The following is a 15,112-nucleotide window of genomic DNA, read 5'->3' as shown; positions in this document are numbered from 1 at the left end:
TTGTTTAAGAGCCTAAAGAGCAAGCTGTATCTAACGTTCTTTAGAAGATTTAATCTAGTGTTGTTGTTAAGGCATTATGTAGATAGGTAGAGTTTGGTGGGGGCTTGGCAAAAGTGGCCGGCCAACCTGTGTGGCCGGCCAACCTGTTAGGTACGTTACTTTAGTTTAAGGACTACTAGTGTTATCACTAATCCTAGTACTAGAAGGCAGAGACCTTAATAAAGGTTATTTTCTAGCGTTACATTAATGCTAAAGAAGATAAGAAAGTTAATATAAATCTTTTTTAGTAAAAGCTTTTAGTAATAAGCTTTTATAACTCTTATTACTAAAAAGCTTTTATAGTTAATACTTCTCTTTTTATTAAAGCTTAAAGTTATAAAAAAGCTTAGAAAATAATAGAGTTATAGTAATACTTTAACACTTATATAAAAGACTTTTAAGACACTAAGGTAAAAGACAGCTATTTTTTATAAGCTAGCCTTCTTACTTAGTAGCTTAAAGTAGGTTAAAAACAGTATCCTACACTGTTTAAAATTGCCTTTAACTTCCTTGCTATACCCTCTACTAGCTGCAACTGCGAGAGAGCCTTTAGTAGAGGCTAGCGTATAGTTATAATTAATAAAGGTTCTCTCTCTAGGGCTACTATTAAGGCGCTTTAATTATAGAAGAATTAGCTATATTATTAAGTTATAAAAAGCAACTTAATTAAGCTTATAAACCTTATCTAAAAGCAGCTAGTTACTATACTATAAAATGTTAACAGCAGTAAGTAAGATAAAATGTTAAAAAGTATAAGGATTTTAGTGCGTTTTAGTTTAGCAGCGAAACGGACAGCTAAGTCGCCCAGGCTGTACAAACGTAGCAGGAAAGTGAGACGTTGACGTCCGTTGATTACTACGTTTTGTTTCGTTTCGTTCGGTTGAGAGCGTTGCATGAAACATTTTCGAGCCTCCACAGGATCTTCCTGCTTCTTCGTACCTAACATAGTACACAATAGGGATAAGTTGGGACAGGAATTTGCATACTATCTGCAAGAGTTTAAGAGCCAGACTCTACCCTGGCCATGCTCCGTGTCATGTGAGAGTATGCCGTACTAAGCTCCAAGTACCATCATCTGCGTCTCCAACATCCTCGTTGAAGAACCACAGGGGCGTTTCTCCAGTCTGCTAGTATCCAGGAAGGGTTTCATGGCATGTTATCGCCTCTTATCTTCTACAAACAATTCGTAAAGCTGGATAACTAGTGGGAGAAATAGCACAAGATCTGCAAACCAAGAAACTAGAGCCTGTTGGGGGGATACAGACTCCGGCCATGCTAGAGGCATGAGATGTTGTGGACTAGTCTATGTGTACGAAAACTACGAGAACTCTTCAGTGGCCCGAGACTAAGTCAAAACATAACCGTATGAAACCACGCACTACGCTGGTGTGCAAATTGTGATCGTGCTTTTGGGTCTCAGCCCCGCAAATGAGACGCCTTCTAGCTGTTGCACCTTTATTTCTAGTCCTTTGTGGAGAAAGGACCGGGACCTATCCTGTAACACTCTCAATAGACCTCCCACAAACTCACCTTCCCATCCTTCGCGCCAGCAACAACCCAATGCTTCATCTGCATTTGCTCCTCCCTTTGACGCTGTAGCTTTCCTAGCCCACTAACTCTGACGTCTTGTCTGGTGAGCTCTGCACTTTGAGAGCTTGCGTCTTTGGTGGATTTCTCATCATCGTCCTGGCTTGCTTGATCGGCCTTGGCGAGCGAAAAAGAGTCGAGAATCTCGCTAAAGCCAGCCGCATAGACGCCTTCCTTATGCCACTTCAAGACGGCTACCTCTGTGAGCGTCTTCGTGCTGTAGATTCGTATGCGGCTGTCCCAACCTCCTGTTACAAGGAGTCGGCCGTCGGAGCGAACACGTAGCGATTGCTGGCCCGCATGCTTGGTTTGGACTGTCTTGAACGGCGTTTGTATAGTGAGGCTTGACACCGTTGGGGCAACTGGTTTGGCCTTGGATTGCGGTGGAGCAGACGAGAGCAGGGACGATAGTCCTGAGGCCTTCGCGCCGGTGCCTTGGGAATACGATGAAGATGTCGAGTTTTGGGTTTGCTTGGGAAAGGTGAGAGGTGAAGGCGTTGTTGATGATGATGTGTTGATAGACTTCTTGGGAAGGGTTACAAGGCTAGCTGAGTTGGCTGGGGATTCTTCTGTAGGCTCTGCGAGGTCCGAAGATGCTGGAACTTGAGAAGATGTTTCAAGAGTCGATGATGATGGTATGGAGAATTGGGACCAGTTTCGTTGTCGTGTTTGGTGTGCAGCTTTGGCAGGCGGGGCCGCCTGCTTGGCGGTACTCAGAGGGGGTTGTAATGAAGGGGGTTCCACAACTATTGGGATGCTTAATGCAGGATTTAGTGCATCAGCAACATTCGAGGTAGACTCTTCGTGGTCGATATTAAGGGGTAGCTCCGGCAACCGATGTGCAGTAACGACGGCGTCGGCAGAAGAAGTGAAGTATGTCTTGGCATCCGGTGAAGCATCAAGTGACAATACCGGTTGGTTGTGGGGTTGGCTAAGGTAGATGGTCTGAGCGAGTGTAGGTCCGCTCGGTCTTGTTGCCTGGGGTCTGGATTGGGAGTTGAGGCCGAGAAGATGCACAGCTGTAAAACCTCCCTCGTATCCGGCGATTACCATGACTCTCTTGGAAGTTTTGTGGTGTGTGATCTTGACGGTCATAACCATGCCTGCTTCTTGTTAGCGGAAAGTTCCGACCACGATGTCAACGTCATGTACGCCACATTGGGGTTACGACATATCATTGAATTACATCAGTAGAGGGCTGAGCTATGAGCAAATCGGGCTTTCCATGCCACATACACACGAATATTGCCTTCGGAGATGATGTTCAGGGCTAAGAAATCGGTCCACTGCAGGAGGCTCACCAGTATCTTGCGGCTGCACTCGTGGCACGACGGACGCCAGTTTCTCGTCTGGAAACTGATAGACTTCAATTTTTCTGTCATCTCGGGCTGGCACGGCCACAAGGATTGTGTCGCTTGACCTAGCAGAAGATGCATCCTCCTGGCCCAACGCCATGTTTTCATCCCGTAGGATATTAACTGCAGGTCGTTTATGGCACATGGAGAATGCGCAGAAGTTTAGAGTGTTCACAGGCAGCGAATGCAGCAACCATGGCTTGGGTCTGTGCACAGTTGACCGATCTGCAGGTAGAACACTGGACAGATTGGGCTCGTCTGTGGCGCGGAGTTGCCAGATTCTGAGTGCATTGTCACGACCGTGGCTATATATGGGACCGGAACAATTAGTCGTCCACCATCTTGGGAAAGCTGGAAAAATGTACGACGATCTGAGACATTCGGAAGAAAGCCGTTGTAAACGAAGAATTGAAGGAATAGAAAAGGACGAATGACAGATAGGAGCAAGAATAGTAGCACAAGCGGGCGGCTGCCGAAACGGATCCAAAGCGATTGAATGTCTCTAAGATGCTGCAGTTGATTGAAGACAACGATGAACACTCACGTTATGACTTTATCGCACCCCCACTCTGCAGTCCCGAGGATCGCTGCATCGTGGGCTCTCCACACAGCCACAGGTCTCTTGGACTCAAATTTCCAGTATACGATCCAGCCATCCGCATCACCGGTCAGAAGGCGAGTGTTCTGGTGCACAATCTGCACGCTGTGAATGTGCGCAGTGTGTCCACGGAAAATATAGCTAGGCTGGGCTGGTGGGAGCAAAGACGACCGATGCTCCGTGGCCATGTTGATGACCAAACGGGATCACGGGCTTGAAGCTGAAGGTTGGTTCATGAGGCAAGCCGGACCGAGAGTGATCGACAGCATGGGAATCACGTTGGGGGCGGAACCACCTCAGGCGTCTGTCAAAGGCCAACCAGACCCCCTCTTTGGTCGATGAAGGCGCCATCACGGCGCAGGCACTGCCCACTGCGGCGGGGAGTTCACGATTGATTGAGATGGGACGTTGGCTTGATGGGTGGTCTAGGTGCTATGAATAGCTACTAGGGCTGGCTAGAGGTGCGCCAAACGGCCGAACGTTCGCAGAAGCTGATGCCCCTTTCCCCCACGACTACCGCCTCTCCTCGCTGCTGCTGCTGCTGCTGCTGTTGAAGAAGTCCGAAATTTGCAGCAACGAGGAGCCCGTGTGCCGGCTCAGGAACGGCTGGTTAATATATCAGCGGCCAGGATAGCGGTGTTCTTCTCCTTCAACCACGGATGCAGTCGAAGCAAAAATTGCCGGCCTCGTGCATTCGGTCTATTTTAGGGGCAAGCTTATTTAATGTGTTTCCCATCTGGTCGTGACGCCATTGGAGCCGCTGCCCTCTTGGATGTGCAGGGGGTAGACGGCCAGTTGCAGACGGTGGCCTGCGTGCTGACCTGTCGGTGGAGAGGCCATGGGCTGGTCGAAGCTCTCTTTGCACACCCGTCGTGTTCAGCAGTGTGCCATCTATCCTCCGCTTGGGGGGTCTGCGACCTCGGTGCCGTCAAGCTTTCGCTTTCGGCTTGCCAGCAGAAACAAGGGGAGGCTGTGCGCTGCGGGCGGGACACCAAAAGCATATTCTATCGTCCACGGCGGCCAGTCAACAGCAACCAAGAGTCCGTAGCTGTAGTATACAATATCATCGAGCGGCCGCGACTCTGCTCTCTGCGAGTCTTGATTTGAGCCCTCATTAGTTTTCTACCTCTGCGTTTATTTATGCGGTGCAGCCTCGGAGAGCAGATTCGCCACACGTGCCGGCAGACCACCAAAGTACAGGACTCAGCACCCTTGACAGATCAGAACACTCGCCGTGGGAGGGTTTCTTTTTGCCCTCGAAAAGCCCCGACATCACCGGGAGACTGCAGGCTGGAGCCAGGCGGCGCCGCATACGTACCGTGCGAAGCGCATCTCAGATCGACCATTAGCGTCGTCCCCAAAGCCTGCCGGTCGACTCTCACACACACTTCCTTACCTCTCCCGTTCCAGCTTTCGGGAGAGTGCTCCCTGTTTCTGCTCTTGCTCGTGTCGTTGGCCTTCAATTGAGGCCTGCGCCCGCCTGCATCCCGAGCTGCGCTTCTGCTGTTTCCTCGCCGTCTCCCTGACGCTCTGCTGTGTGCTCGATCGACGGTGCCGCTTCCACTTGCCCCTCTTCGACAACCGACCCAGGTTCTCCAGGGCTCAACCATTCCGCAATATCGTCACTCGCCATTCGCTTCAGAACACCCCCCCCCCCGGACAACAGCCCTCCCCTCACGGCCGCCTTTTTGAGCATTGTGACGCCTTTACGCGGTGAAATTCCTGTGCTACGCGGTAACTGATCGCCTCAATACCCAGCAACCCAGCTTTTGGTAATCACCCCCGAACTCTTGCCCAGCAATCGTAGCTGTCAACTGACCGCCACATTCTTCGGTAGCCTCGACTCAGGCGTAATCTCAGAGGCGACGACCTGTAGCCGCATCATCTTTTGTGCAGGAGAGTCAGCTGCTGCCAATCAGCCGCCGAAAACCCCCCCATTGGGTGCAACACTACGCCAACTCTTTTGTCAACACCCGCCAGCAAATCTTCACCGTGGCGGCGTCATTCGAGCAACCTGGCTTCTTACAGCCTCCTTTGGGATTTGGCTTTCTCTATGACCAGGGCACCGGAATCGTGCCTGCCACGACGACGCTGATTGCGGAAACCGCAGTTCACGAACACGACAATCGTAGGAGCTCTACCTCAACCTCCAGCCCCCGGCCTGCGAAAAGACCACGGCAAACACAACGGGGCGATAACACTCGAAGAGCTGCTGGTGGCGAGCAGCAGCACGGAAAAGCCATGTCCAGCGATGGGGCCGCCAACACCCCCGGCGCAACCGACAAAGCAGCCCAGGATAGCAAGCCCAAGAGGGTGCGCACTGGGTGTTTGACGTGCAGAGAGAGGCATTTGAAATGTGACGAGGCCCAGCCAGTCTGCCACAATTGCCAGAAGTCCAGCCGGCAGTGCAAACGGGGCATCAGGCTGAACTTTATCGACACCACTGTCGCAATTCCACCGACACAGCTTGTACCCACCCATGAGTGGACAATTGCATTCCACGACGAGTCGAGGGACATCGCGAGCGAGTACAAGGGCGGGCTTGGAAGATACGGCCGCGCTGAGAATGAGCCGATTCCACCGGAAAGCAATGCTTTCTTCATGGACATACCGAATGGCATGCCACCTCCACCTACTGCTGCACAGCAACCTCTTCCTGCTATTCAAGGCATGCGAGCGTATCCAGAAGAACCTCAGAACATGATCTACGAACACCAGCGGGCACCCTCCCACCACCACACACACTCCCACTCCGAGTCGACTTATTCTGGCTCCAATGTTGCACCTGCAGGGTCGTCGTACCAGACCCCAGAGCAGTCCCGGACTCCACCAGAAGGTGCACGTGATTATCTCGACACACAGGAAGAAACTCTTTTCATGCAGGTATTTGTTGAAGAAGTGGGATTGTGGATGGACAGCATGGACCCGATGAAACACGTATGATTTGCGTCTATTCTTGCGTCTCGCATACGCGCGTTGCTAACAATATTTTAGTTCTCGCGACTACTTCCGTTTCATGCCCTGGGCGAACCCATGCTGCTTAACGCCTTCTTGGCATGCGGTGCACGACATCTCGCGCTTGTGAACCCCAAGTACAGCGAGGACAAGGCATTGCATTATTACGACACGGCCACGCGCTATTTGCTCAGCTCGCTACAGAACCCAAATCGTGATACCGTCATCTGTGCAACCACAGCAGTCATCTTGAACGTTTACGAGATTATGTGCGAGCGGGCTCTCCAGCGGATGAACCACATCGCAGGGGCCCGGGCATTGATCAAAGAGTGTGGCTGGAATGCGAGGTCGACAGGTATTGGTGCCGCGTGTTTCTGGCTCAATGTTGGCATGGAACTCCTCAGCTGTCTGCACTTCAATTGGCAAGTAGCTTGGCATCCCGACGAGTGGGGCGTCGACATGGACTTTTCCAAAGAGACCGAATATGGGCGAGAGGAGGTGTGGACATATCGAATCGTCTACATTGTAGCAAAAGTCGCCAACTTCCGTGCTTCAATACCGAGAACTCAGGAATCGTCACCCCGGCAGGAAAATCTGCGCCTCCAGAACCGCTACAATGAATGGAAGCGGCTCAAGGAGCTCGCCGATTTATGGAATGAAAGCATCCCACGGACGATGCACCCCTTGGCCTATCTGTATCCAGGCCAAACACTTTCTGGATCCGCCTTTCCGGAAGTATGGCTGATTAAGAGGACCTCAATCGTAGCCCGACTCTTCTACCACACCTGTATGTGCCTTCTAGCGCAAATAAACCCTGTGGCGGGACCAGATGACCCCGAGATGCATGATCTGCAACACCGACACTCTCAATTCATTTGCGGCATCAGTGCACACGTCAAGGACCGGTATGTTCACTAGATTCAGGATTATGATAGCTACTGACCTCCAAGGTAGTGGTGTTGCAAGCGTTGCTCTTCGATCTCTCGCCATTGCTGCTGAATGTTTGACCACCCGACGCGAGCAGGAAGAGGTTCTTCAAATCTTCAACAAGATACGCCAGGAGACGGGGTGGCGGGTTGGTTTCTTGAACAATGAGCTCAAGGAAAAATGGGGTTGGAATAACGCCGACACCCAACCTCCTCAAGAGCAAAATGTCAATGCCAACATACAGAACAATGGAGCCAACCACGTTGTCTACCAACAGCCCACACTTCAACCGCAGGTCACTCTCCAACCCATGATACCACCGACTTCGCTGCCCCCGGCGCCTCCTGTCCAACGCTCACGCCCTCCTATGGGGATCATCAACCCCTTTCTAGCTGAGGCCGACTTCAATATGCCCCACCATCCATACCACGAGGTCTATGTCGCGCCGAACCCAGCTCATCAACCCCTTCATCCACTGATCCAACCCAACTCCTATTTCTGAGCCTCAGTTCTTCTTACCCGCTCTAATTCTTCATCATCGCTCTGCTACAATTCTGCTTTGTATTCTACATTCTCGATGACATGCATTGTTTTGCGGAGGTGGGTACAGGGATCATTCTGGTCTGTCAATTTCCAATGGATACCTCATCGTTTCCCATTCCTAATACTGTGTGCTTTCGCAGTCTTAGTCCTCTCTTGCTTTCCGCGTCTTCCTTTTTGCCTATTCCATATCTCACCTTGTCTGCTGCGACGACGAATAGAAACGATGAGGTGGAAGAGGTTACAAAAATTGTGAGGCTGAAGGGGAGACACCTTAGGGGTGAGCGAACATATTCCAAGAATCTAGCTAGGAGCGGATCCGGTTGTGCTCACGCGTATGTGTGGTTTTTTATTTTCCTTCGGTTTTATTTTCACGATGTTATGACACCAGTGTGATCATTGGGGTGGAATGGTTTAGTACGGGTTGAAACTTGCAACTTTGGAACTCGGAACTCTCTTTCCATGTTTCTATTTGGTTTATAGATACCACAATCCGGGATCTTCTTGGAAATGATGATGATTATACCCCTGGGAAGGAATCACATAGCTGTCTTTACAATGCATGATTTTATGGTTTGAATGATGTATATTTGATGATTTTCTCTGTCTGCGGATTTAAGAAAGGCCGGGGCGAGAGGTTGGTGATTGTTATTGAATTGGGTGGGTTGCTTGCTATGACAAGGTCGAGGGATTCCGCTCTCTTGTCCTGTAAGCCCTCCCTAAGGTGCCCTGTCGATGATATCCATTGAATGATAAGTGCTGTGAATTGGAGCCGAGGGAGATACATTCTTTTCCAATCTCTTGGGTTCAGCGCCGAGCTAAGTAGTTCTATTCTCCTTGTGTGGTCCAGGGTGTGTTCCAGTATTCTAAAGTTGGGCTGCGCAGCTCAACTTTAGAATACTGGAACTGGGTTGTACTAGAGCCATTGCTGAAGGACCTCGACACCAGCCACAGCAAAAGCTCGATGCGTGTCCTCGGAGATGGCGTCGTAGGACCAGCATCGATGGAAAGTCAGACGCTTGAGATCTGGAAATTGGGACCGCACCTCCTGGCTGAACTCTTCGATGACGGCATGCAACGCTTTGTGTCGCATGCAAAATGCCCGGAGTTCAGACTGGCAGCGGATAGTTAGAGACTTGAGCGTGAAAGGAAGAGAGATATCGACGAAAAGGATATGAGGAGCATGCTTTGGTTCGGTGAATTTCCCAGGAGTTACAGACTGGCTTGCCGTGATGGGATATGGAAGCGGGTCGTTGTGTAGGACCTCAATCAGCACCTCGAGGTCGATAGTGAGATGCTCGAGTCCTGGAGTGTTCCTGAATGCTGACATAGAATTGTCGTGTCTAATCGCTAGGGTGTTAAGGATATGGTGGGTCTGGTTGTATAAATCGAACCGCCGAAGACCACCATTGGTGAGGTGGGGTCTAAAGGCCTTGATGTGGGCTCGAAGGCGGCTATTGTCTAATTCGCTTTCGTTCTCCTCGTCATGGATGATGGACAGAGATTCGAGTCCAATGCATGCCTGAGAAATAAGGGACATAGCGCCAGTTTCGCTGTCGTGTCGTGGGTCACCGTACGGGCATTTGACGAATATGTCCCTAAGAGTAAGATGTTTTAGGGGGGATTTATTTGGGAGGGCCTCCCATTGGAGCGCATATCGAATATTGGCCTGAAAGTGGATAGACGCATGGATAATCTCTAAAGATTCCAAGGTTGAGAGTCCAAAAAGGGGCCAAAGTACATCTGCCCTTGCGCCTACCATGTCGATAACGAGAGTCTTTAAATGGGGGTAATTGTGTGGAAAAGGCGCGCTTGTGCCGCATCCACACTCCTTGGAAGATGGCAAAACATCGAGCCATGGCCTACCAGGCGCATCGCTCTTGTACTGGGATAAATCCAGCGTCTCGATTTCGGGAAGAAGTGACAGCAGATCGTGAAACACTTGATACTGTGGGTCAGGCTTTAGGCCACCTGATAATGGTAGCGCTCCTCCAAAGCTTCCGAAGTGAATCCAACTTAGAAGTAGGTTTCTCACGCGCTCTGGGGCTTCATCGTCTACTAGCAAGCGGCGAATTGCTCCTATGCCATCATCGTCATATCCATTTATCCCAAGAGCCCCCCGTTGTAGGCATCCGCGATCGAGTCTTCGAACGAGAAGGGCCTTCACATACTTGGTGAAGCTAGTGTTCGACCTGAGCGTTCGGAGCAGCGAGGTAGCATTGCTTCCTTCTGTAGTGGGGATCTCGAAGTCAAAGAACTTCAAGAAACGCCGTTCGCTGGATCTCGGTTCCCAGCAGATGTTTTCAACCCGTCCTTTGGAGTTGAGTAGTGTTACCGGTAAGGCGCAATACAAGTGAGGCGTTGCAATTCGATGGAATTTGCGCGACACGATTGAGAGACTCCACAGGCTCGAGAGATCTGAGATGGTAGGGGGAGCTTGTTGAGCTCCTTCGATCAGTGCTTCTAACTTGAAACTTGAGATGATTTGATCAAGTAGTTCCTCCGGAAGGGCGTCCATGGTTGCTTTGTCTGAACAAAATTCTCTAGTAATAGAGTTTTCTACGGAGGAGACGACCTCTTTGGGACGGTGTGTCAAAGACTTAGTTATAAGCAGGTAAGAGGGGTTGGACTTCTTCTCGTGTGGTAGATCTTTCTTAAGGTCGAGTACCACCGGAGCCGAGAGTCAGTGTTGCTTGCGTTAGCTTTCGGTCGGAGGAGCTTGCCACTATGTACTCGGAAGGTGCGAGCGAACCAGTTCATGGAGTCTTTCATGGGCACGTGATCATTGTTACCCGATACCTCCCTTTCACGGTCTGTGAACAGGAGTATAGACATGGGAAGCATTCACAGAGTGCCCGTTTTGAGGCCTGTGTTGCATTGAATGCTCGGAAACACTGACAAGGTGAGGTAATGCCGTTTGGGCCACTTGGTGGAACTGGGGAGCTAGCCAAAGGAAAATAAACTCCTATCCAATATCAAGGCATATAACATTCAGTCATTGGGAGATTTCCTACCTATAATGCTGAAAGGGAATGGAACGTCTGGGCCAGTCACACAAAGCCGACCGTCAATAGCGAGCTGATATCTATTTTGTCCTCATGGTTTGCCACCTAGAATATCTGTGTCTTCTGGGTGCGCTGAAATGGCTTTAGGAGCGAACAACGATTGAGAATTCTGACTGTGGTATTAGAGAGGGGCTTGTAACAGGCATCCGCAATGACAACAAATTCGAACAACGGACAACTTCACCGCCAAAAAGGAACCAGACTCCCTTTTCCTTTCGCGAAAACATTCCCTCGCACTTTGCTCAAACAGCGCAGAGTAGCAGGCTATCCGTAAGTCAGATCCTATTGCATGTAACGCGACCACGAAGCTAGAAAAGTGTTCTGGGATCACTTTCTCTGGGACTGTAGAGGATATGTATGATTCAACAATCGTTTCGAGGCATTATTCCAGAAACTCCAGAATCTTGGGCGTCTTGAGTGGGCTGGGCCAAACACTGATCTCTCAAAAGATGTTTCGTGCCAGAGTCTTGGCTGGAGTCTGCAGAGGCGTAACAAGCGACTTGCCCACATGTCGCAAGGATTGGCAATGGATACACGAATTGCGATTGAAATGGGATGCATTTACAATAATGGTATTGCATGTATCTGCAACTGACACAGATGCAAAATCCATATACAGAATCCTGGTTTCGCGGGGTGGTCTCAGGGGGTAGTTTTAGCCTTAGATCTAGCAACCTCCTCAGGTCCGGGGAAAGAAGGCCTTTGAAACATTGACTTTGATGGAGTCGAGGAATTAATAATGTGAGGGGTATGGAGGTGCCTGACGTGCATGGATCCAACTGTGTGGCCCGGAAGCCAACACATGCAGGAGTCGTGGTCACCCAATGGAGGGGATTGGTGGCCGCCCGGTGGCTAGATGCATAGCGAGGCCACGCTAAGGCTGCCTTTTGATGAGTGATGAGGTGTTTTATCCAGAAGATGGAGTGAAAGCGACGATGACGAAGAACGAGGGAGTAGAATTGTGCCGAGCAGACAGGAGTATGACGGGGGGAAATAAGAGAGGCGTAGTGGATCTCGTATGGCGTCGTGATTACGATGCTGCCCCGAATAAGGTGGATCAATGTTTCGTTAAACGTTTGATGTCCCTGAAATACGGAGAGACGCTCCTCAGCTTGCGGTAGGCCCTTAGACACGAAGCGAGTCTTTTGGAAAGTTGACTTCGTCCTTTCCTTCACCGCACCGGTGTCGCGTTCCCTCTTGTTGGTTCACCGTCACTGTGCAGCTGCCGTTGCGACGATTGAAGGCCGCTGGGATTAAGGACAAGCTTTCGCCAACCGTCGTCATCAGCCCATTCGCCGTTTCCGCTCGCATTCCGCTCCACCACCTCTCCAACCCCCTTCGCGACGGGCGAGCCCGTGCGGGAGTCGTGGGCGCCGCTTCCAGACAAAGATTTGAAAACAAGTTTTCCAGTGTTGATTGTAGTCCTCATTTCGAGGAAGGAGATGGACCCTCCGCTCTGCGACGCCGAATCCGTGTGACCGTGCCTCGACAAGACATACCTCCCCCACCCCCGGGACCCACGAGGCACGTCAGGACTCCCTATTCAACGCCCGCTCCGCCCTCTGCCCTCTCACGACCGCATCCTCGTGCATCCGCGTCGCTCTCCGGGCTCCTGCGCGTAGGCCCCTCTGCCGCAATGTCGTGGCTCATGCGGGGGATCCAGTCCGCCGTCTTCCACTATGTCTCGTGCGCCCCATGCACTGGATACATGTATCGCAATAAGAGGCGGAAGCAGGCCAAGAAGGAGAGGAAGGCGAGACAGCGCCTGCATCTGGAACAGCCTGAGCTGTACCATCACCCTGAGCCCTCGGGCACTAATCCGTTCTGGACCGAAGAGATAACCATCGGCCCCGGTCCCCCTCCACGGAGAGCTCGCGGGAAGACGAATGCTACCACGGGCAGTCGGACGGAGAGCCAGAGGGCAATTACTACGGCAGGGACACACAGCACTGTTGTGAGCCAGGGTGGGAGTAGCATTGACGTGCGCCAAGCCGACGACCCCTCGCGACTGAGCGACGACACCCTGGACGACGACAATTGGAATCGCAGGCGCTATCAGAGAGAGGACGAAGACCTCTGGGGGTTCGGCGAGCCGGAGAGCGCGGTTGCCGCTATGCCAGGCTCGTCGGTCGGCGTCGGCGGTTTGAGCAGGCCAGGCACGTCGAAATCGTCCGCAGAAAGCTACTATACCGCCCGAGTCCCTCCCGTAAACGACCTCCACCCTCCAGTCGTCAGCCTCCCGTCTCCGCACCCTTCCGACAACCGCTGGATGCTCCAACCTCCACCCAAAGCTAGCGTCATGAGTGGAAAAGAAAGAGCTACCAACAGAAGCCGCAGCGGGAGTGGCGCAAGTAGCCGTGTGGAGCTGAGCCTCCAGCGTCAAGTGAGTGCGAAGCAATTACGGCACAAGCTCGAGCGCGGAGAGACGCCTGAGATGCCTCCTCTGTCTCGAGGAAGTTCTTACAGCAATTTCCAGAAAACGATCGAAGGCCAGCGCCCAAGGACCCCGCAGGCGCGGCCACCGTCGGCAGCGAGCTCACGCAAGAAGAAGCGGCGGGATACTGCCCACACCAAGATGACCGAGCTCGAACCGTCTTCTGGCTCCTCCAGCGATACCATCGTCCATGGTGCACCTATAGGGGCCGTCACCACACCACCAAGCTCTTCAATCCCTACCCTCAAGGTCGTTCGTGTCCGGACGAGTCGTCAGCGGCTCTCAACCGTGATATCCAGTGGTTCCGGAGACCCTTCTCCAGCCTATCAGATCCTTGCCCCTTCTGAGAACAACCTCCCTAGGAAATCTTCACCAGGAAAGCGCACTCAGCAACCTACCAAGTACTCTTCAACCGCATCATCCGACTCCATACCCTACTACACGAAGCATCGAACTCCTCTAGCCTCCTCCGATGTCTCATCCCTCAATGTTCTCCAGGATCTAGTGTCTCCGCGCGCCCTCCTCAATTCTCGATTCGTCTCAGCTCCATTGATGGAAGCAAGGATCAAGCTCCCACCATCGGATACCGACGAAGAGAAGGTGCTCCGTGGTGAGAGATCGACTGTCTGGGCAGGAAGCGGCTTTGGCATCAGCCGAGACTGGGCCACCGACCAGATTGACAGCGATCGCACCAGAACTCCATTCGACAGCTTGGGTGTGCCCCCACGCGATCCGAGGATGAGGTGGAGTGTGGACTTCTGAGCCACACCACCTCCTACCCACACCATCTCCTAGCTACACAACCTCCTTGCCCCAATTCTCTCATGGTCAATTATCGCGTGTTGGATATGTCCTGGCCAAAAAAGGACGTCCGGCATGCATACTGGTGATGACTAGCGTTATCTTGGAGATAAGGTATCTCTCATCTTTACCTAGCATCATTGCGTTTGTACATCGCACTCTTCTCATGTCTACAGCTGCGTACATATTACTTCGCATACCTTTCTTCTGTTCTTGTCCGTACTTTTGCTTGCTCTGTTGTTCATTCTGTTCTGTTCTGTTCTGCTCTGTTCCATGCATTCATTGCTGCGTTAAAGCGAGCATTCTTTTCTCACCAAAAGGTCATGTCTTACCAACGATGCGATGAGTTCATGACCGATCGATTAGGCATTCTTTTCTCGCCAAAGGGAGGGCATGGCCGATGTGTCCATGTCGACCTCATCCTGCCATCTTTTCTTCTCTTCTCTTCTACGTCTGGTTTGGTCTGGTCTGATCTGATCATGCTACGCGAGCTCGTCCGGCGTTTTTCGTTTGCGTTGGTCAGAAAGTGGGGTTCTGGATAGTGCATTCAGGACCCCTTGTATACATGTGGTGTTGTCTTGGATGCACAGTCATTCTTCCCTTGATTTCCTGTCTTGTGTCTCTCCACACACACACTTTTGCATATGAGCCGGCCTCAAAAAGAGCAGGCAGCAGCTTGCATATGTATAGTACGAAATAGGGTACGTGGCACTTGGCCGATGGAATAAGGCCGGAGTCAAAGCTGGTATAGATGACGCACGTTTGAAGTACTCGCTTCTCGAATCAAAAGAAATTTCAAAATCTAGCAACT

At 51.4% G+C, this 15,112-nt stretch overlaps 4 protein-coding genes across 4 annotated transcripts; 2 read left to right on the top strand and 2 right to left on the bottom strand.

Moving 5' to 3' along the window:
• Nucleotides 1–1,404: 1,404 nt before the first annotated feature.
• BDR25DRAFT_256853 (WD40 repeat-like protein) lies at nucleotides 1,405–3,799 on the bottom strand. The gene is made up of 4 exons (XM_033686438.1): nucleotides 3,526–3,799; nucleotides 3,106–3,286; nucleotides 2,928–3,063; nucleotides 1,405–2,729 (listed from the first exon to the last, which is right to left on the bottom strand). Exons 1-4 carry the CDS (start codon nucleotides 3,765–3,767, stop codon nucleotides 1,546–1,548), a joined length of 1,743 nt encoding a protein of 580 aa, XP_033550715.1. The 5' UTR covers nucleotides 3,768–3,799; the 3' UTR covers nucleotides 1,405–1,545.
• A 1,759-nt stretch (nucleotides 3,800–5,558) lies between these two features.
• BDR25DRAFT_125792 (uncharacterized protein) lies at nucleotides 5,559–8,168 on the top strand. The gene is made up of 3 exons (XM_033683765.1): nucleotides 5,559–6,516; nucleotides 6,574–7,439; nucleotides 7,489–8,168. The coding sequence occupies exons 1-3, from the start codon at nucleotides 5,821–5,823 to the stop codon at nucleotides 7,961–7,963; spliced, it is 2,037 nt and encodes a 678-aa protein (XP_033550714.1). The 5' UTR covers nucleotides 5,559–5,820; the 3' UTR covers nucleotides 7,964–8,168.
• Nucleotides 8,169–8,569: 401 nt separating this feature from the next.
• On the bottom strand, nucleotides 8,570–12,658 carry BDR25DRAFT_352344 (uncharacterized protein; the record flags this gene model as incomplete). Its single annotated transcript, XM_033695004.1, has 12 exons — nucleotides 8,570–8,878; nucleotides 8,939–10,578; nucleotides 10,632–10,804; nucleotides 10,850–10,868; nucleotides 10,901–10,966; nucleotides 11,016–11,086; nucleotides 11,112–11,147; nucleotides 11,181–11,302; nucleotides 11,368–11,408; nucleotides 11,434–12,260; nucleotides 12,302–12,565; nucleotides 12,603–12,658. 12 exons carry the CDS (start codon nucleotides 12,656–12,658, stop codon nucleotides 8,570–8,572), a joined length of 3,624 nt encoding a protein of 1,207 aa, XP_033550713.1.
• A 44-nt stretch (nucleotides 12,659–12,702) lies between these two features.
• Nucleotides 12,703–14,262, top strand: BDR25DRAFT_323567 (uncharacterized protein; the record flags this gene model as incomplete). Its single annotated transcript, XM_033692109.1, has 2 exons — nucleotides 12,703–13,788; nucleotides 13,831–14,262. 2 exons carry the CDS (start codon nucleotides 12,703–12,705, stop codon nucleotides 14,260–14,262), a joined length of 1,518 nt encoding a protein of 505 aa, XP_033550712.1.
• Nucleotides 14,263–15,112: the final 850 nt, after the last annotated feature.

The sequence above is a fragment of the Lindgomyces ingoldianus genome, assembly GCF_010093535.1.
Source record: "Lindgomyces ingoldianus strain ATCC 200398 unplaced genomic scaffold BDR25scaffold_8, whole genome shotgun sequence".
NCBI classification, from domain to species: Eukaryota; Fungi; Ascomycota; class Dothideomycetes; order Pleosporales; family Lindgomycetaceae; genus Lindgomyces; species Lindgomyces ingoldianus.
This window is presented reverse-complemented; position numbering and strand designations above follow the sequence as displayed.

Excerpts from the sequence above, each read along its gene's own strand:
- BDR25DRAFT_125792 (XM_033683765.1), top strand. The coding sequence starts at position 5,821 with ATGTCCAGCGATGGGGCCGCCAACACCCCCGGCGCAACCGACAAAGCA. Across the intron at positions 6,517-6,573 it reads GCATGGACCCGATGAAACAC|TTCTCGCGACTACTTCCGTT; the intron begins GTATGATTTGCG and ends ACAATATTTTAG. Across the intron at positions 7,440-7,488 it reads AGTGCACACGTCAAGGACCG|TGGTGTTGCAAGCGTTGCTC; the intron begins GTATGTTCACTA and ends CCTCCAAGGTAG.
- BDR25DRAFT_256853 (XM_033686438.1), bottom strand. The coding sequence starts at position 3,767 with ATGGCCACGGAGCATCGGTCGTCTTTGCTCCCACCAGCCCAGCCTAGC. Across the intron at positions 3,287-3,525 it reads GGGTGCGATAAAGTCATAAC|CCACGGTCGTGACAATGCAC; the intron begins GTGAGTGTTCAT and ends TCCCATATATAG. Across the intron at positions 2,730-2,927 it reads AGTGCAGCCGCAAGATACTG|GCATGGTTATGACCGTCAAG; the intron begins GTGAGCCTCCTG and ends AACAAGAAGCAG.